The sequence below is a fragment of the Sciurus carolinensis genome, chromosome 8 (genome assembly GCF_902686445.1).
Source record: "Sciurus carolinensis chromosome 8, mSciCar1.2, whole genome shotgun sequence".
Classification (NCBI taxonomy): domain Eukaryota; kingdom Metazoa; phylum Chordata; class Mammalia; order Rodentia; family Sciuridae; genus Sciurus; species Sciurus carolinensis.
Window position 1 is genome coordinate 1,701,757 of NC_062220.1, and position 21,523 is coordinate 1,723,279.

The following is a 21,523-nucleotide window of genomic DNA, read 5'->3' on the forward strand; positions in this document are numbered from 1 at the left end:
TTCTTCTTTTCCTATTCGTATCCCTTTAATTTCTTTGGTTTGTCTGATTGCTCTGGCTAGAGTCTCAAGGACGATGTTGAATAGAAGCGGTGAGAGAGGGCATCCCTGCCTTGTTCCAGTTTTTAGGGGGAACGCTTTCAGTTTTTCACCATTTAGAATGATATTAGCCATGGGCTTAGCGTAGATGGCCTTTATAATGTTTAGGAATGTTCCCATTACCCCAATTTTTTCTAGTGTTTTGAGCATGAAGGGATGCTGTATTTTATCAAATGCTTTTTCTGCATCTATTGAAATAATCATGTGATTCTTAACTTTAAGTCTGTTGATATGGTGAATGACATTTATTGATTTCCGAATGTTGAACCAACCTTGCATCCCTGGGATAAAACCCACTTGATCGTGGTGCACTATCTTTTTAATATATATTTGTATGCGATTTGCTAAAATTTTGTTGAGAATTTTTGCATCGATGTTCATTAAGGATATTGGTCTGAAATTTTCTTTCCTTGATGTGTCTCTGTCTGGTTTAGGTATCAGGGTGATATTGGCTTCATAGAACGAGTTTGGTAGGGTTCCCTCCTCTTCTATTTCATGGAATAGTTTGAGGAGTATTGGAATGAGCTCTTCTTTAAAGGTTTTGTAGAACTCGGCTGAGAACCCATCTGGTCCTGGACTTTTCTTTGTTGGTAGGCTTTTGATGACCTCTTCTATTTCATTGCTTGAAATTGGTTTATTTAAGTTGTGTATGTCCTCCTCGTTCAGTTTAGGTAGTTCATATGTCTCTAGAAATTTGTTGATGTCTTCAAGGTTTTCTGTTTTGTTGGAGTATAGATTTTCGAAATAGCTTCTAATTATGTTTTGTATTTCACTCGTGTCTGTTGTGATGTTTCCTTGTTCATTCCGAATTTTAGTAATTTGAGTTTTCTCCCTCTTTCTCTTTGTTAGTGTGGCTAAGGGTTTATCAATTTTATTTATTTTTTGAAAGAACCAACTATTTATTTTATTAATTTTTCCGATTGTTTCTTTTGTTTCGATTTCGTTGATTTCGGCTCTGATTTTAACTATTTCCTGTCTTCTACTACTTTTGGTATTGGTCTGCTCTTCTTTTTCTAGTGCTTTGAGCTGTAGTGTTAACTCGTTTATTTGTTGATTTCTACTTCTTTTTTTGAATGCACCCCATGAAATAAATCTTCCTCTAAGTACTGCTTTCATAGTGTCCCAGAGATTTTGATATGATGTGTCTTTGTTCTCGTTTACTTCTAAGAATTTTTTTATTTCCCTCCTGATGTCTTCTGTTATCCATTCATCATATAATAGTGTATTATTTAGTCTCCAGGTATTGGAGAAGTTTCTGTTTTTTATTCTGTCATGTATTTCTAGTTTCAATCCATTATGATCTGATAGAGTACAAGGTAGTATCTCTATCTTCTTGTATTTACTAACAGTAGCTTTGTGGCATAAAATATGGTCTATTTTAGAGAAGGATCCATGTGCTGCTGAGAAGAAAGTGTATTCATTCTTTGTTGGATGGTATATTCTATATATGTCCGTTAAGTCTAAATTGCTGATTGTGTTGTTGAGATCTATAGTTTCTTTATTCAATTTTTGTTTGGACGATCTATCCAGTGGTGAGAGAGGTGTGTTAAAATCGCCTAGTATTATTGTGTTGTGGTCTATTTGATTTCTGGAATTGAGAAGGATTTGTTTGACGTACGTGGATGAGCCAATGTTCGGGGCATAGATATTTATGATTGTTATGTCTTGCTGATTTATGCTTCCCTTAAGCAGCATGTAATGTCCTTCTTTATCCCTTCTGACTAGTTTTGGTTTGAAGTCCACATTATCTGAGATGAGGATGGATACTCCAGCTTTTTTGCTGTGTCCGTGTGCATGGTATGTTTGTCCCCATCCTTTCACCTTTAGTCTATGGGTGTCTCTTTCTATGAGATGAGTCTCTTGCAGGCAGCATATTGTTGGATTTTTCTTTTTAATCCAATCTGCCAGTCTGTGTCTTTTGATTGATGAATTCAGGCCATTAACATTCAGGGTTATTATTGTGATATGATTTGTATTCCCAGTCAATTGACTCATATTTGTTTTTGACATAATTTGGTTTCTCCTTTATTTGGCTATTCCTTTAGGCTAGCGCCTCCTGTTGCTGACTTGCATCGTTGTTTTTCATCTCTTCCTCATGGAATATTTTGCTGAGAATGTTCTGTAATGCTGGCTTTCTTTTTGTAAATTCCTTTAGCTTTTGTTTATCATGGAAGGATCTTATTTCATCGTCAAATTTGAAGGTAAGTTTTGCTGGGTATAAGATTCTTGGTTGGCATCCATTTTCTTTCAGGGCTTGGTATATGTTGTTCCAGGCCCTTCTAGCTTTTAGGGTCTGGATTGAAAAATCTGCTGATATTCTTATTAGTTTCCCTCTGAATGTAATTTGATTCTTTTCTCTCGCGGCCTTTAAAATTCTGTCTTTATTTTGTATGTTAGGTATTTTCATTATAATGTGCCTTGGTGTGGGTCTGTTGTAATTTTGTATGTTTGGAGTTCTATAAGCCTCTTGTACTTGGTTTTCCATTTCGTTCTTCAGATTTGGGAAATTTTCTGTTATTATTTCATTGAATAGATTGTTCATTCCTTTGGTTTGTTTCTCTAAGCCTTCCTCAATCCCAATAATTCTCAAATTTGGCCTTTTCATGATATCCCATAGTTCTTGGAGATTCTGTTCATGATTTCTTACCATCTTCTCTGTTTGTTCAACTTTGTTTTCAAGGTTAAATATTTTGTCTTCAATGTCTGAGGTTCTGTCTTCCAGGTGTTCTATCCTATTGGTTATGCTTTCTATGGAGTTTTTAACTTGGTTTATTGTTTCCTTCATTTCAAGGATTTCAGTTTGGTTTTTTTTCAGTATCTCTAACTCTTTATTGAAATGATCTCTTGCTTCCCGTATTTGGTCTTTTAACTGTTGATTGGTGCGATCATTTAATGCCTGCATTTGCTCTTTCATCTCCTCCTTCAATGCCTGCATTTGCTCTTTCATCTCCTCATTAGCTTCCCTGATCGTTTTAATTACGTACATTCTGAACTCCCTTTCTGACATTTCTTCTGCTGTGCTGTCATTGGGTTTTATTGATGTAGTATCTAGGTTTGTTTGGGACATTTTCTTCCCTTGTTTTCTCATAATGGTCAGTTGTCAGTGGGACCCTGAGATATTGCAGTTTTCCACTATTGGCTTATAGTGTCCCAGTAGATTTCCAGTGTATCACCTCCCAGCCTTCAGTAGCCTGATGTCTTGGAGGAATCTGATAAAGCAGCTCATTCGAAGAATACTGCCCCTAGCCCCCTACTGGTTCCACGTTTTGGAACTGGCTCTGTGCGGAAATGCTCTCACTGTGGGCCTGCACCGTGCAGCTGGCCGTGTGGGAAGAGCCCACTGCCGGAGTGTGGAAGACTACCTTGGGAAGACTCAAGCTGCCCTGCCCGGCTCTGCTAAGCCACCTCTATCTGGGCCTGCCACCCGGGCTGAGCTTTACCCAGTGGGCAGACTCACCCGTGGCTCCACTTCAGTCCGAGTCTCTCAGTGCCTCCCCTTCTTAACTCCTGGGTTGTGGAGCGACTGGAAGTGCAGTCTCCCTCTAGGCCGCCATCTTGGATCGCCCCGTGGAGAGAGCCCGCAGCCGGAGTGGGCAGAGCCGCCTGAAGAGGTCTCCGGCTGCCCTGCCCTTATCCCTGAGGCTGATTGCAGATCGAGACTCTCCGCTGGTTCTTTGCAGGAGTACACTGCACTGCAGCGGCTCTGGGACTCGGAGACATATATTATTCTAAGACCTATCTTTGAAGTTCTGGGTTGAGAAATCAGCAGAGATCTGGATTGGTTTCCTTCTAAATGTGACCTGTCATTTTTCTCTGGCAACCCCCCTTTTTTTTTTTTTTTTTGTACTGAGGATTGAACCCAGGGACACTTAACCACTGAGCCACATCTGCAACCCTTTTTTTGTATTTTATTTAGAGATAGGGTCTTGCTGAGTTGCTGAGTGCCTTGCTAAGTTGCTGAGGCTGGCTTTGAACTTGTGATCCTCCTGCCTCAGCCTCCCGAGTAGCTGGGATTATAGATGTGTGCCACCACACCTGGCTTCTCTGGTAGTCTTTAAAATTCTATCCTCATTCTGTATGTTAGGCATTTTCATAATAATGTGACTTGGTGTGGGTCTGTTGCAATTTTGTATTTTGGGGGTCCTGTAAACCTCCTGTATCTGATATTCCATTTAGTTCTTAAGTTTTGGGATATTTTCTGATATTATTTCATTGAAAAGACTGTGCATTCCTTTGGTTTGTATCTCTGAGCCTTCATCTATCCCTATAAATCCTATATTTGGTCTTTTCATGTTACCCCATGTTTCTTGGAAGTTCTTTTCTTTCTTTTTTAAAAATTTGTTCTTTTTAGATATACATGATAGTAGAGTGTGTTTTGACATATTGTACATACATGGAGAATAACTTACTTGGAAGTTCTATTTATGGTCTCTTAACATCTTTTCTCATTTTCAAGATTATATTTTTTGTCTTCTTTGCATGAAACTCTGTCTTTCAAGTGGTCTAGTATGCTGGTGATGCTTTCAATTGAATTTTAAATTTGGTTTATTGATTCCTTCCTTTCAAAGATTTCTGCTTGTTTTCAGAAACTCTCTTTATTGAGTGATCTTTTGCTTACTATATTTTCTCTCTGATTTTACTCCTTATATCATCTTTATCTTGCAGATCAGTTTAACTATGATCATTCTAAACACTTTACTTGACATTTCTTCCACTGTGCTATCAACGAATTCTGTTGATCCAGTATCTTGGTTTGTTTGGGCAGTTTGTTCTCTTGCTTTCTTATGTTGTGTGTGCCTCTGTGCTTCTAACAGTATGGCTCTGAGGCAGTAGAGTTTCTACCCTGTGGACTAGTAGTGTCTCTGAAGGTTTCTACTACCTCTCCGTTTAGGAAGGAACAAGTAGTAACAGCAACCAATGCAAATGATGTATAGTATTAAACAAAAATAGTTCCTGCTATGACATCTGCATTGTTAATTCTCACAGTGAGCAGAAATGACGTGATCAGTTATCGCCCACAGTAAAAATAGTAAGTTTGCCAAAGGGTCTACAATTTTGAATGGTGGACAGTGAGAGAAGTGAAGCGATGTAGGATGTAATGTTTATAAGGGAGGAGGAGAGAAAATAGAAGTGAAAAATTAAAGGAAGAGTGAAAGAGAGAGCCATAGAGGTTGGCTATTAGCAGGACAGAAGAGAGAGAATCAAGGGAAACAGATAAGTGAGAGAAAAGATGTACAAGAAAAAATTAAAAGAATACAAAACAAAACTGAAATATACATCCTAGTCCTCAAAAATGCTGATCCATAAAAAATAACTTGCTTTAAAAATGTTAGAAAAGAGAAAAAACCCAAATATGAATATGTAATTATAATTAATTTTTTAAAAAAGAATATGTGTATATTCATACACATGAATTTTGTTTAATTCATTTCACATTTCCTCCACTTTCTTGCTCCTCCTCTCTCCTTTCTTCCCTCCTCATCTCCTTCCACTCAGCTGATCTTCCCTATATCTTTATGATATCTGAACCCCCAACCTTCTTTCCCTTTTTTTGTTCATCTTTCACATACAAGAAATTTGACCTTTGACTTTCTGAGTCTGGCTTATTTTACCTAGCACAATGTCCTCCATTTCCATCTATTTACTGGTGACTGCTCTAATTCTGTTCTTCTTTATGGCAGAGTAAAACTCCATTGTGTATGTGTACCACATTTTCTTGATCATTCATCTATTGGTGGTCATATGGGCTGATTCCATAATTTGACTATTGTAAATTTTGCTACTATAAATATTGAAACAGCTGTATCACTATAGTATGCTGATATTAGTTCTTTTGGATAAATATCAGAGTGGGATAGTTGGGTCATTTGGTCTTTCTAGTTCTGGTTTTTTGAGGAAAATCTATACTGCTTTCCACACTGGTTGCACTAATTTCTAGTCCCACCAACAATGTATGTGTGTACCTTTTTCCCCCCACCACCTTACCAACAGTTATTTGTTTACTTGATGACTGCCATTCTGGCTGAGTTAGATGAAATCTTACTGCAGTTCTGATTTGCATTTCCTTGATTACTAGAGATGTTGAACTATTTTTTTCATAATTTGTTGGCCGCTTGTGTTTCTTCTTTTGAGAGTGTCTATTGTTGTATTCTTTTGACCATTTACTGATTTTTTTTTTTGTATTAAATTTTTTGAGTTCTTTGGGTATTCTAAATGTTAATCCTCTGTCAGAGGAACAGCTGGCAAAGATTTTCTCCCATTTTGTAGGCTCTCTTTTCACATTCTTAATCATTTCTTTTGCTGTAGAAGATTTTAATTTGATGGCATTTCACTTTTTGATTCTTGGTTTTATTTCTCGAGCTTTAGGGGTCTTGTGAGCAGGTCAGTGCCTGCAGCTGTATGATAGAGTGTGACTATGTTTTCTTTTTTTTTTTTTTTTGTTTAACTATTTTTTTTATTTGTTCTAATTTGTTGTACATGACAGTAGAATGCATTTGTACTTTTTGATAGATCATACATAAATGGAGTGTAATCTCTCATTTTTCTGATTATACATATTGTAGGATCATATCAGTCATGCAGTCATACATGTACATGAGGTAATAATGTCTGTTTCACTCTACTATCCATCCAATCCTCATACTCCCTCCCCTCCCTTCACTCCCCTCTACCTAATATAAACTGTTTTCTTTTTTTAAAAAAACTCTCTTTAGTTGTAGATACCTCTCTCTCTTTATATATATATATACATATATATATTATATATATATATATATATATATATATATATATATATATATATATATTTTAATGTGCTGAGGATTGAACCCAGTGCCTCACATGTGCTATCCAAGTGCTCTACCACTGAGCCACAACCCCACCCCTGACTTTGTTTTCTTCTAGCAGTTCCAAGGTTTCTGGTCTAATCCCTAAGTCTTTGATCCACTTCGATTTGACTTTTGTTCAGGGTGAGAGATAGGAACCTAATTTCATTATTCCACATATGAATATCCAGTTTTCCCAGCACCATTTTTAACAATATATTTTGTTTCAGTTACTTGTGACTGTATCACTCAGCACTCAGATGCCTGCCCATTCTTGATCATAATCAGGACTAAGATATGTGTCTCCCCTACCCACTGAATGGCTGGCCAGCACAGGGGACAGGCACCATGTATTCTCTTTGAGCTCCAGTAACATGGCTGCTCCTTCCCTGGCAGGGAGAGAGAAGCTAAGTGTCTTCAGAGTACCCCAGGATACTTTCCACACTGGTTACTAATTTCTAGTCCTATCAACAGTGCATGTATGTACCTTTTTCCCTGTCTTCTTGTATCAGTCGTGCCTCACTTTTAGTGGAGTCTCCTTTTTTGTTGTTGTTGTTGTCACTGGGCATAGGGAGAATAGGTGGTATCATCACAGTTTGCTTTCATTCTACTTCTCTCTGTGGGTCTGTCTCTTTGAAACGACTGGCTCTTTTAGAGGAGAGTCTGCTCTCAGTCTACCTTTGCCATTAGACAGAAGGCTAGCCAGTTCTGTGAGTTTGTCTGTCTTTTATGGTTGTATTTTAATTTTCATAGTGGGTAGCTTTTATTTGAAAATGAGTAATACTTGATAGTCTTATACTTGCTAGTTTTCTGCTTCTAAATGATTGTTTTCCATTAGTTTTCCTTCCTTGCATTTTGGCTTCTTGATTTCCTTTTGTTCCTTTCATCTTTTTCATCTTTTAATTCTGCACAAACTCCCTGGAATTTCTGAAATTGTCCTCCACCTTTAAACACTAACTTAAAATATCCTAAAACATCCTTCCAAATTACTTGGGTAAGTACTTTCATTGCAGTTGCCTATCTGCTGTGAACTCAGTCAGTTGATTGACATCTTTACTTCTCTTGCTCATCAGCTTGTCCTTGATTTCACTTTTATCCCAATCTTCTTAGGTTTCACAGGCCATCATTTCACTTTCTCTTAGTGTTGCCCTGAGCCAGTGCTTCTCAAACTGTGGTCAGGGGATTCCTAAGGGTTGAAGGTTGAAACACTGGGAGCAGATGATATTACCTAGGAAGAGCTGTGTAATGAGAGTAGACATATGCTCAGCCCAGAAATTACAGAGAAGGGTTGTGTGTCCAGGCAGCAAGAAAAAGGAAGCTTGGGAAGGAGGCTGGGACAACAATCAGAGAAGAAGGAATGTTGCTGGCAAAAGTTGCTGCATAGAGGTCAAATAAATTATGAAGAGTGATTTGACTGTTACGTCACTACCTATCACTGCCAGGGCCTGTTGAGTGGTCAGAGGAGTGAGTGAGTAATGAAAATCTGTAAGTGCAGGCTATTTGTTGAGCTTAGATGGAGAGAGACACTAAGATATCTGTTGGAATCATTCGAGGTTCTCAAGTCTTCCTGCCTCAGCATCTGAAAATTAGGCTATCAGTTTAATAGCATCACCAGGCTGTGAGCTTTGCTAATAATTTTAGCTTGGGCTTGCCAAGAGCTTTAAAGGCCACTTAATATTACCTTGCCTCTTGTTTCTATTATATTTCTCTAACTCCATTTATTCTCTCATATGATTTATGCACCTCCTCTTCCTTCACTCTCCATATACAACTCTGATGTGATAAACTTAATTTTATTGTACTGAGAAAACTGAAGCCAGCCAAAGGCATGATAATATGTTTCTGCTTCTACCATAGATCTACCCATCTGCAAACAAATTCAGATATTCTATTTCCTTCTCTTCCTCCTCCTCCTTTTTGCTGTGGATAACTTTTATATCACTCTCAACTCTGCATATTACAGCTCCTTTTTTGTCTTATGTTGCTGTTTTTCTCTACTGGCATATTCATTCTACCTTCTACATCTTTTCTCATCTTTTGAAAAAGCCTCTTGACTTCACATTTCCCTTCACATACTCCTTTTTCCCTTCCTAATGACTTTCTCTCTCTCTTTTTTTTTTCCTAATGACTCTCTGAAAGCATGTCTACTTGCCTTGCTGTTTCCAACTTCTCTTAATCCACTTCAGTCAAGGTTTTGCCTCCATTAGTACAGAGAAACAACTCTTGTCAAGGTTGCCAGTGACTTCCATGGTGCTAAACCCAGTTGTCAGTCTTCAGTACTCATCTTACTTGGTGGGTCAGCAACATTTGACACTGTTGTTGATAATTCCCTCTTCCTTCATGTGGCTCTTTAGATGTTCAGTCCTGTTGGTCCCCTACCCCCCATGGTTTTCTGTCAGCTTTTGCAGATTCCTTCTAAATGTTTGAGAGCTACAGAGACTCTGTTCTCGGACTTCTTTTCCTGGGATGGAAATCTCGTCTAGTCTCAGGACTTTGAATACCATCTGCTGATTTTCTTTAAAGTTTCTAGCCCGATTCCTTCCTCTACACAGTACAGATTGTTATATTTTTATATCCAACTGCTGGTTCAGCCTTTCCACTTGAGTGAATAATATGTGTAGGCTTATGACCCACAAAAGATGGAGGCAGGTGACAGGAAGCAAACCTCGGTTCTGCAAGCTTTCCTTTATTCTGCAGTGAGGTCCATGGATCAGGCACAGGAGGGCCCATTTTCTGGGTATGGAGCTGATCCCCTGGTTTCAGAAGGAGTCTAGGTTTTATAGTTTCATTAGAGACTGTGGACATGCAGTTTTGACAGGGGCTAATTGTACAGGTTAGAACTTTAACTTAGGAAGGTAGTTGTAAAAAGGTTGAAACTCATTATTATTTGGGGAGATAGGAGTCTAGATCCTAAAGGATGAGTACTCAAGTCTTGCCCATTGCTTTTCTTTCTCTGGGATCCATTGTTTGCCAGAGTTTCAATATTTGCTGTGCCTCCATTTAGGACTAATTTGCAATGGAGGAATGTCAAAGTTCAGGGCCCAGCATTTCAGTATTTGCCTCCTTCCTTTAAGATGCACTGGGGCTGGGAAGGGATAAATGTTTGCTTTTGGTGGAGATGTTGGGGATGAACCCAGGAAGGGATGAAAGTTTGCTTTTTCCTCTCTGGACCCATTATTATTGGGAGAGGTTTAATGTTTGGCTAATTTCCCCTTTCTCCTCCCGAGCCACACTGTCCCTCATTTTTCTTGGAGTTCTGTCTTGTAGGAGTATCATTTTCTATAATATGTCATTGTGTATTTCAGATTCAGCAGTGCTTATTTCACCCCCAAAACTCCTCTTGTAATCTTTCCTGACTCAGTAGATGGCAACTTGGTTTTTCCATTTTCTCAGGCCAAGAACCTTGCAAGACCTACCAGGTCTGCTTTTAGAATATACCTGGAACTTGATTGCTTAACACCTCCACTGTGCAGGTCTAAATGACTTCCTTCTGGATCACTGCAGCAAATTTCTGTCTGGTCTCCTGCCTCTGTCCTTGCTTCCTTTTAACTTATTCTCTCTGTAACCACTAGATTGAGCCTTTCATAATATGTCTGATCACATCAACCCTCTGCTGAGAGTCCTATCTCACTCAGGTTCAAAACCAACACTGTAGTTACCATGCCTGGAAGCAAAAGATGCCACAAAGACCTGTGCTTAATTCTCTCCCCTCATGGTTTGAACACACCACAGCCTCTGGGGCTAGAGACCCTTGGCACCGCTGTCTTCTCTGCCTCACACACTTACCCCAGGTGTCTGCATGCCTCACCTTGGTGGTTAGAGACCCTTGGTACTGCTGTCTTCTCTGCCTCACACACTTCCCCTAGGTGTCTGCATGACCCACCTTGGCTTCTCAACTCTTTCTTCAGATGTCACCTTGGCGAGACATGCTCCCACTGCTGCTGGCACTTCTGTTCCCCCAGGTCTGTACTGATTGTCATTTGACACACTGCAACTTAATTATTTATCATTTATTTGTTATTTCCCTCACTGGATTGTGAGCTTCATGAGAGCATCACCTTTGTTTACTGCTGTGTCCCCAGTTCTTAAAAGAATACTTGATCTAAAGTAAACACAACATAAATAACTGTTGAATGAGTGAATTTTAGTCAGCTTCTGTCTGAAATATCAATTCCTTTTGTCATCTTATCTCTCTGACTTTAACCTTATAATTTACTTGTTATCTGCTGACTACTCTTCTTTCCATTGTTCTTTAAGCCCTATTCTGACTTCCATTACATTTTAGACCATTCCCCCTTATCCTCCGTTCCTTCCTAGAAGACCACCCTGTTTATATTTCTTCATCAACAACTGGTTTTCCTTTTGACACAAGTCTTGTATTCTGAGGATTCCAGGAGGAGGTAGTGACTCTGTTAATGTTCTCCTAACTAGCTGGTGTTCCTAACAGGTTCTCAGACTCCTTGAGCAGGTGGGTGGATGCTCTTGTCTCTTCACAGTCAATATTGTCCTCCGTCAGCTTTCCATGTGTACGGGAGAACTTGGACACATGACTGAGAGTCTTTCTTTTCATTGTCAGGGTGTCGTTTTCTAGATGATGTCATCGTGCAGGGATGTCTGCCATCTAGGTCTGCATTCTTTCTCAGTCAGATGGCCACCAACTCATCTTCTGAAATCTGTACATAGGGTGCTTTCTAGGACTTGATCATCATTGGAGCGGTTTCATTTGAAAGTCTTAAAAAATAATTACCCTGTGGTCCACAAACTGTAGTAAACATTTATTTGTACTCGATCATTGTAAGTTCTCCTACTCCTTGATTGGTCCTTGCTGCTGGGGGTTGTGTGGAAGTGGATGGGATGGGATGGTCAGCACACCTTGGCTCGCCTCCTTGCTGTGAACTGCATCGCTAGCCTCTGCCGAGCCTCCCTGGCAGGCTCCAAGCGACCTGGTGTCTTGCTGGACTGAACAATTATTTCCCCCAACATTAATTTATGATGTCTCTTTTATGTTAAGTTTCTATATAATAGACTGTTTCATTCATCTGTGGTATTTGGTTGCCAGCACACTTCGTTACTGAAGTTTTTAATATGTTTCGATATTTAGTAGGGATAGTGGATTCACATTGACTTTGTTTTTCAGAGTTGTTGGTGATAGTCTGGTTCTTTACACTTTCACATGATTTTGAAAAACATTTGATCAAGTTATGAAAAGAAATATCTCCACTGGGATTTTTACCCCCTGGTCTAATATTAAATGGATTAATTGACAAGGTGACATAAATTCGTATTTTATCAAAGCTTTATATCAGCAAAATGTCCAAAATTTTTACTTTTTGATAATGTAAATTCTTTCCCCCTATAAATGCCAATGATGTATCTTCTATTTGTTAAGAAAAAGGCAAAAAAATGTAAATGATATATGTTAAATTTGTTTCATTTCAGATATGTTTCCTTCTTTTTGCCATTCTCTACATCGTTTCCTACTTCATCATCACAAGATACAAGAGAAAATCAGGCAAGTACAAACACTTTAGTTATAGCTTTAGTTAAAGGTACACGGACTCTCTGGGTACTCATTAGTGTGGTACTACATTGAATATGCCCATGGTCGAAGTAAACAGTGCCTGTTTAACTAGAGCACTGAAAATACCTTCCAGGGAATTTGATTACTCTTAGGATCAACTTCAGAGACCAGAGTCCTTGTTTATCACAATTCTTATACCTAGCTAAGAATAGTGCTGGGCTATTTAGTATCTGGGGAAATTCCAGAGTTTATGAGGTGATTTGGTTCTTTGTGACTGGCTCTGACTTTGGATATTCTACTCAGTTCCACCTATCCCTTTTCCAACTACTGGAATAACTTCTCTTTCTCTAAAGCACTAGAATTATAGTCTCTATTAGCTGTATTGGCATTCAATTATATACTGTCCTCTTATTATTTCATATTATCCCTACCTAGCTTGTGGGATCACTCTTTTTTTTTTGTGAGTGTGTGTGATATTGGGGATTGAACCCAGGGCTTCTTGCATGCTAAGCAAGTGCTCTACTATTGAGCTATAGCCCCAGCACCACCCACTTAAATGAACTTCATGCTAATTAAATTCACAGATTTTTAGGTCAGAGTTTTACAAATACCTAAGCAACTGCCTTGCTGCCTTCTGCTAAATATTAGTTGTTTTCTAGAAATCATAGTACCTTCAGTCTATGATGCTGGGCTGATAGCAGGATTCCTTATTTTAAGGATTCTTTGATATTATATTACCAATTTAAAAATTGTCAAACTTTTGAGAGACAAAGGAATTAGTTCTTGCTCTCATGTATGACTTTAGTAGTATTACTTGACTGAATATACTGAAGTACTCCTGGTTTTTGTAATTGGTCAAAATTTTGAAAATCTGCAAATCTGAGACGGTGTCTTAGCTGCTTTTAAAGATATTTTGGCATAATTTCATAGATATGGGCACAGAAGGAGGGGGAAGAGAGTGAATGAACATAAGTGCATTGTTTTAGGGGAGACTAGGGGTGATGAGAAGAAAAGTTAAGAGACTTAAATAATTTTTATGATACCCTGGACTTAGCTGGTGGAGTGTTGGGAATAGAATTGAAGTGGCCATGTGTATATTAAAGTACCTTTCAAGACTTGATGATTGATTGATTGTGGGCACAGCAGTGTATAAATTAACTGCAACTATTACATTGTAGTCCTTTTGATTGTAAAGATATTTTGGGCAGCCTGTAATTAGGGATGAACATTGGACTAACAGAAAGGCCTAAATATACCATCAACACTGAGGCAGGTAGGTGCCTAGAGACCTAAGAAGAGGAATCTTTGAGGACATTAGGTATATGAGGGGCAGGAGGGGCCATGAGTGTTTGACAGTATTCTTGCAGTTGTTCAGAGTCTCTGGTGAATTTTTGTTGGAGGACAAAGAGATGATGGCTAACAGGCCTGAGGGACAGGGGAAGATGAGTTTCAGAGGGAAGGCCATCTGTTACTTTAGAAAGATACATGAAACTTGACTTTTTCTTTCTGTAACATGAACAGTGTTTCAGTATCGTTGAAACTGTGGTATCCAAGTTAATTTAGGATGGTCCTAGAGAATCTCATTACCATTACTAATGACAAACTGAAATTATAGAAAATTGAATGAGTTCTAAGATTACAAATTTTAATTATATAGTGAAAACTTTAGTTGGCTGTTACCAACCAGAAAATTTCATTCATTAGCCATTTCACTTAATATTTTGTAACAATTTCATGCTGGCCCTCAAGTTCTACTAAGTTCTGTTTTTTTGAAGAGAAAATATTTGGGAAATTTAAATTTACGTATGCAGTCAGGATTTTAAAAAATACCACTTCATTCTCCCATCATATGCCATCCTCCCTAATTGAATGGGATTTAAATTTGAATCTTTGCTGAAATAAACCCAATGGTTTTTAAAGTCTTTTACCTATTTAGTAATTGCTGTTTCAAGTTTATGTTTTTGTTACATTTTAAGTAAATGAATGAAAACATTTTGTTGAAAGATAAGAGGATATTAATACTTTAAACATTTTTGCAGATGAACAAGAAGATGAAGATGCCATAGTCAACAGGATTTCGTATGTATTCTAAAATTTGGTTGTTCTGTTTCTAATCTGAAATCAAATTCTGAAAATAATTTTAATTTTTAGACAGTAATACAGAGAAAAAAAACTATCTAAAGTATTATAACACCTTTATCAATATGTTTTAAAAAATTTTTTTAGTTGTACATAGACACAATACCTTCATTTTTTTTTAAAATTCATTTTTATGTGGTGCTGAGGATTGAATCCAGCACCTCATGTGTGCTAGGCAAGAACTCTGTCACTGAGCCACAACCCTGGCCCACCTTTATCAATATTAATCCTATCTTTGAAAAGCACAGTTAATCTAATATACATAAGTAGTTTAATTTAAAATTTGCCTATTTAAGGAGATACCAGATTTTATCTTCACATGTTTAATGAGGAAATGGGCTTAATTTTGGAGAAACTGCTGGGTTTAAAAAAGAAAACTCCAGCTGTTTGAATTTTCTGTTGGAAAGATTGTGACAATCTTGAAACAGGGAACAGACATTTTCTGGTTCGTGGAGTGGTCACCTCCTATGACAGGGAGGTTGCCCTGATTGTCGATCATAGTGAAAAGAGCCATCAGAATCACACTGCATTTAGTTGTCATGTCCATTTGGTCTTCCTCAAATAAAAACCCTTGTTCAGCATTTCTTCAGTTTTCCTGATCTTGATGCTTTTGAAGAGTGCTGGTCACTTATTTGATTTTGTCTGATGTCTCTTCATGATCACTATCAGATTATACATCTTTGCTGGGGGAAGAGGAGAGAGGGCAAGAAAAGGGAAAGAGGGAAAGAAAGAGATTACCTATACTTCCACACATTCATACACACATACCAACACATGTGGTCACATGCTGCAGAACAGTATTCATCCATAAAAGAGATGAAGGACTTGCAGTGTGGATCTATTCATATAATGTGAATTTCACCTCAATAAAAGAATAGTTTTAGCTAACAAATGATTTGAATAGGCCTGATTTGATTCATAACTGAAAAATGAATATAAATAGATTCTGCCTTACTAGATTTGGCAATTTAAATTATTTCAAGTGTCCTAGGGAAGTTGGATAAGAAACAAAAATAACTGCAACTTCACTCTAGAGATTCTTTTCTATGAGTTTAAAACTTAGGCCCTAAACTTGATGTTTTAAATTTACAAGGTTAGGGGGTCTTAATTTTACTAGCTTGGTGATATTTGTGGAAATTTTTATCTAAATTAATACTCTCGTAAAATCACAATTCACTTCACTCACTTCCAAAGAGCTCTCTTGAATCATAGACTGAGTAAAGGGCAGATCTTCCTCCACGTGAAATCCTCTAGGTTGAAGGGCAAGTGAAGCATGTACCTTTCTCCTCATCATTTAGTCTATACACAACTTTTGGTGGTAAATGTACTTAAATGCACTTAGAGATTAATAGTTTATAGACATAGTTTATATGAATAGTTTATATCAATAGTTTTATATAACCGAGCACATCACTTTTTCCTTTATTCTTACAAGTGTGTTTGATGAGGCTGCGACTGTGACTGTGCTGTGAGACTGTTCCTCGCAGCCTTTACCTCCAATGCTCCATCAGGGCGGCTGCACAGCACAGCTGTCGGCTGGGGCTCTTGCAATGAGTGTTTTCTGTGTCACGGTGATTTGTGCTCTTATCCTGTTCCCAAAGGTGGATGGGTTTGCAGTCACAACAAAGTTGGGAGGCGGAAGACTGCAGAGAGGGTCTCCATGAGAGGAGGCGTTTTACCTGGTCAGCTCCCTTCCCCTGCGGGGGTCTCTCTCTCTGTGATAGAGTGAAAGTGAAAACTGGAGAGTGAGGCTGGTATGGGTTCATATTTTGCACTTAGGATTAACCTGCATCCAGAAGAGATTGAGAAGCAGAGATTCGCTCTCTTCATTTGTAAAGAGGGCTTCCACCTCCTTTGTAGTACTATGGGGATACGGCAAAAACAAAAAACAAACAAACAAACAAAACCTAGGAAACCTAGGTTGGGAGCTTATTGTACAGCAGGTATGGATCAGTGTCATTTCCCTTTTCCCCTCTCCCTATTTCCTTGCCTTCCCTCCTCCCACTGAAGGCAGTAGGGAGTGAAGGGGGAATGAATAGGAAGAAACTAAGCGAGAGCTTAACTAGGAGAAAAAAGAAGTTGAGACATGGTCCTGAGCATAGGTGAGGGTAACACCATTCTGTCCACTCGAGAGGGCTTTCCCGGCTGACTCATCTTGAGCCTTTCCGTGACCTTTTTGAACTCTTTTAGAAACTACCTTTGGTTTCTCTTCTATTCCTAAAACGCCTTCATTCTGTGCTCTGTTTCTGTGTACTCATGACTCTAAATTAACTTCCTCTGTCTTTGTAACCCATTAGGACATTTTGGAGAATTGTTCTCAACTAGGTATTTGATTTGACTTGGATTAGAATAGTTGGGGTCATCAGAGACCCCCAATCTCAGTCCCTACTCTCCCATCCTCTGTCACCACTCTCCACACCTAGTTGGTGAGACTACTTTTGGCCAGCTATGAGCGTAGGCAGGATAAGGAAGATGTCGTGCTAGAGGAAAGTCTGGCTGGTGTGTTACCTGGGGAGTTGTGAGGCTGCGTAGGTGAGAGGGCTTCTGGGAGGACGTCAGGGCCCAGCAGGCAGAATGGTGTCTGTATCTGTGGGACCTGACTGGGGTGGCAGAACTCAGGGGGAGGCAGACAGTCCAGAGCGGGGAGCTCCCTAAATAGGAGAGTGCTTGTCTGTATGTATAGGCTGGAGCTGGTGTGATAGGAGATTAGTCAGTTGTGATGGCAAAGCCTGAGTTTTTAAAGATAATGGGAACCAAGAACATTCAGGGGAAAATGATAACAAATGACTGAGTTGTTGCATTGCATTGGAGTTATCAGTGTAAATTCATAGTTTCCAACATCTGGAGAGTTTAGAACTAAAAATAGAAGTAAACGTGGGTCTTCATGTATATATGTGTGTCTAGACATACTACATTGCCAAGCTCTGTCTGCCCTCTGAGAGCACCTGGAAGTGCACTTTCCCAGTAGCAGAGAGCATTTCTAGCACGCCCAGAGTCAGCTTCTCAGCAGAGCAGCACTCTTGGAGGGAGTGTTGGTCACAGGCTGGAACTGGGAAAGGCCCAGGCTAATTTTGTGCATCTTATTGTACAGAACCAAGCAAGTACTCAAAGAATGATCGGCATTTATTGAATGAAGCAGAATCCTTCACGGGTTCTCATACCAAGTTAAAGACAATTCAAGCAACAAAATCAATAATTATTGTAATGGATCCTAATCCATTGAGCATAGTAGAATACTCTTGAGTCCATACCGACAGAAATCAGTAAGTAGATCAAACTGAAAGTTTGATAAGAACAGGATATTTTCCCTATGTCAAACTAACCCTTACACAGAATACTAATTAAAGGAAAGAGTAACTTCACGGTGGAGAACCTGCAGACACCACCTCGAGCAGTGATCAGAGGCGGTGTCAGTAGAGGGTCAGACACTACCTGACAGCCTGTAGGAAGAAGCAGGGGTGCTTCTGTGACCGTCCTGTCAAACTCCACGTACGCACAGCTGCTTCCTCATTTCCTCTTCTGCCTGCTCTGACAGTAGCCTTCTACATCGCAGGTAACATCATCCCACCGTTCCATTGCAGGCCCACAGCCCCAGAGTCGCCCTGATTCCTCTCCCTCTCTCCATGTTAGGCGTCCTGTCTGTTCTGTCTCTAGGACCTCACTGCCCATCTTACTGTCTGTTGCTGCCACACTGGTCTGGGTCATCTCTGGTGGTTCAGGCACTTTCCAGTGAGTCTCCTTTCTTGTCCTTGCCTCTGATCAGATAGTGCCCCCTTCTGCTCAGAGTTCTGGAGTAGCCACCCATGCCACTCAGAGTGAGAGCCATAGTGCTGCATGGCCGTCTTGTCCTTCCTCAATGCTGAAGGCAGCCAAGTCTTGTGCCTTCCTTAGAAGACTGATCATGCTCTGCTTAGACTTTCAACCTGTTTTGTCTTCCCAGAGTGCTTTTGTTGTCAGCTGTCCCACTGAGCTTTCACCCACTTCCATTTGCTTTGCTTTGCTGCCTTCCTTCTAAATTTCAGCTTTTTTTTTTTTTTTTTGGTAACAGGAATTCAACCCAGGGGTACTATACCACTGAGCCACATCCTAGCCCTATTTATTTATTTATTTATTTATTTATTTATTTATTTATTATTATTATTATTTTATTAATTTATTTTATTGTAAACAATGGGATACATGTTTTTTCTGTTTGAATATGGAGTAACAGCATACCATTTGCATAATCATACATTTACATAGGGTAATGATGTTTGATTCATTGTTATTTTTTCCTTCCCTTCCCACCCCTCTTTTCCCTCTATACAGTCCCTCCTTCCTCCATTCTTTCCTCCCTCCCACCCCCCATTATGTGTCATCATCCGCTTATCAGTGAGATCGTTTGTCTTTTGGATTTTTGAGATTGGCTTATCTCACTTAGCATGATATTCTCCAATTTCATCCATTTGCCTGCAAATGCCATAATTTTATTATTCTTTATAGCTGAGTAATATTCCATTGTATATATATACCACAGTTTCTTTATCCATTCATCAATTGAAGGGTATCTAGGTTGGTTCCACAGTCTGGCTATTGTGAATTGAGCAGCTATGAACATTGATGTGGCTGTATCCCTGTAGTATGCTGATTTTAAGTCCTTTGGGTATAGGCCGAGGAGTGGGATAGCTGGGTCAAATGGTGGGTCCATTCCAAGTTTTCTAAGGAATCTCCACACTGCTTTCCAGAGTGGCTACACTAATTTGCAGTCCCACCAGCAATGTATGAGTGTACCTTCTTCCCCACATCCTCTCCAACACCTATTGTTGCTTGTATTCTTGATAATCACCATTCTAATTGGGGTGAGATGGAATCTTAGTGTAGTTTTGATTTGCATTTCTCTTATTACTAAAGATGGTGAACATTTTTTCATATGTTTGTTGATTGCTTGTAGATCTTCTTCTGTGAAGTGTCTGTTCATTTCCTTAGCCCATTTGTTGATTGGGTTATTTGTATTCTTGGTGTAGAGTTTTTGAGTTCTTTACAGATTCTGGAAATTAGAACTCTATCTGAAGTATGAGTGGCAAAGATTTTCTCCCACTCTGTAGGCTTTCTCTTCACATTGCTGATAGTTTCCTTTGCTGAGACAAAGCTATTTAGTTTGAATCTATCCCAGTTATTGATTCTTGCTTTTATTTCTTGTGCTATGGGAGTCCTGTTAAGGAAGTCTGATCCTAAACCAACAAGGTGAAGATTTGGACCTACTTTTTCTTCTTTAAGATGCAGGGTCTCTGGTCTGATTTCAAGGTCCTTGATCCATTGTGAGTTGATTTTTGTGTAGGGTGAGAGATAGGGGTTTAGTTTCATTCTGTTGCACATGGATTTCCAGTTTTCCCAGCACCATTTGTTGAACAGGCTGTCTTTTCTCCATTGCATATTTTTGGCACCTTTGTCTAGTATTAGAAAATTATATTTATTTGGGTTTGTGTGCATGTCTTCTATTCTGTACCATTGATCTACCTGTCTATTTTGGTGCTAATACCATGCCGTTTTTGTTACTATTGCTTTGTAGTATAGTTGAGGTTCTGGTATTGCAATACCCCCTGTTTCATTCTTCCTGCTAAGGATTGCTTTAGCTATTCTGGGTTTCTTATTCTTCCAGATGAATTTCATGATTGCTTGCTCTATTTCTGTAAGGTATGTCATTGGGATTTTAATTGGAATTGCATTGAATCCGTATAGCACTTTTGGTAGTATGGCCATTTTGACAATATTAATTCTGCCTATCAAGAGCATGGGAGATCTTTCCGTCTTCTAAGGTCTTCCTCAATTTCTTTCTTCAATATTTTGTAGTTTTCATTGTAGAGATCTTTTACCTCTTTGGTTAGATTGATTCCTATTTATTTTTGAGACAGGGTCTTACTAAGTTGGCTTAGGGCCTCACTAAATTTCCAAGATTGGCTTTGAACTTAAAATCCTCCTGCCTCAGCCTCCTGAGCTGCTGGGATTACAGGTGTGTACCATCATACCCAGCTAAATCTTAGCTTTTCATGATGCCTACACTGACTGCCATACTTAATACTGAAACTTGTCTGTCTTCCTTTCCATTTCTAGTCCTCCTTACCTTGCTTTATTTTTTCTGTAGCATTTATGATTTTAATGTTATACAATTTCACATTTACTATTTTATTGTTTATTATCTGACTTTCCCAGTGGATTATTAGCTCTGTGAGGGCAAGAGTGCTTGGTTGTTTTGTTCACTGTTCTAAAGTGCCTAGAACAGTCCTGGCACAGAACTCCAAGTACTCCATAAATATCTTTCTAGTGAATGAATGTTACCCAGAGACTCACTGAGTCAGAGACTCTGGGATGTGTGTTTACAAAAGCCCCAGAGAGTCTTGACAGTGCTTCTGGTTACTCCTTTGTGATCCTGATGCTAGTGCTGGATACTCCCCCTGTGGTGCTGTTGGTACTACTGGGTGCTCCATGATTATTCTGACAGTCACTGATGGAGAGTGAGGGATGAGGGAGCCTAATTCATGCAGCATACATTTATTGATTAGCTAGACAAAGACTTAGGGTGGAATCCTGGGACACCACCAATATTTTGCAGATGAGTGGAATCTGAGAATGAACATTTAGGAAGGAGGGAGCATTGCCAAAGTTGGGGAAAGGATTTCAAGAAGGAAATTGTGCTTATCAACTTGAAATATCATGGAAGATCCGGTTCAGATTGCAACTTACAAGTAATCTCATGGATTTGACAATAAGGAGAACCTTTTCACTACTGTGGGGTTATGGTTTAGATATGGAATGTCCCCCAGCAGCTCCTGTGTTGAAGACTTAATCTCTATTACAGCAACATCTAGAGGTGGGGCTTTTGGGAAGAGATTGGATTATGAGGGCTCTAACCTTATCAGTGGGATACTTCATTTGATGGATAAATAATTTGAGTAGACTACTGGGA

General features: G+C 39.1%; 1 protein-coding gene across 7 annotated transcripts in view; it reads left to right on the forward strand.

Moving 5' to 3' along the window:
- Lmbr1 (limb development membrane protein 1) overlaps nt 1-21,523 on the forward strand; it is a 169,433-nt gene that overhangs the window by 30,892 nt on the left and 117,018 nt on the right. For all 7 annotated transcript variants that reach the window (XR_007109804.1, XR_007109803.1, XM_047561137.1 and 4 more), the window contains 2 exons: nt 12,360-12,432; nt 14,481-14,520. Coding sequence is in view for 4 of the 7 variants with exons in the window: in XM_047561137.1 (XP_047417093.1) it covers nt 12,360-12,432; nt 14,481-14,520 (113 nt within the window). In the remaining 3 variants the exon portion in view is untranslated. Of the gene's footprint in view, nt 1-12,359; nt 12,433-14,480; nt 14,521-21,523 lie in introns of those variants that run through there.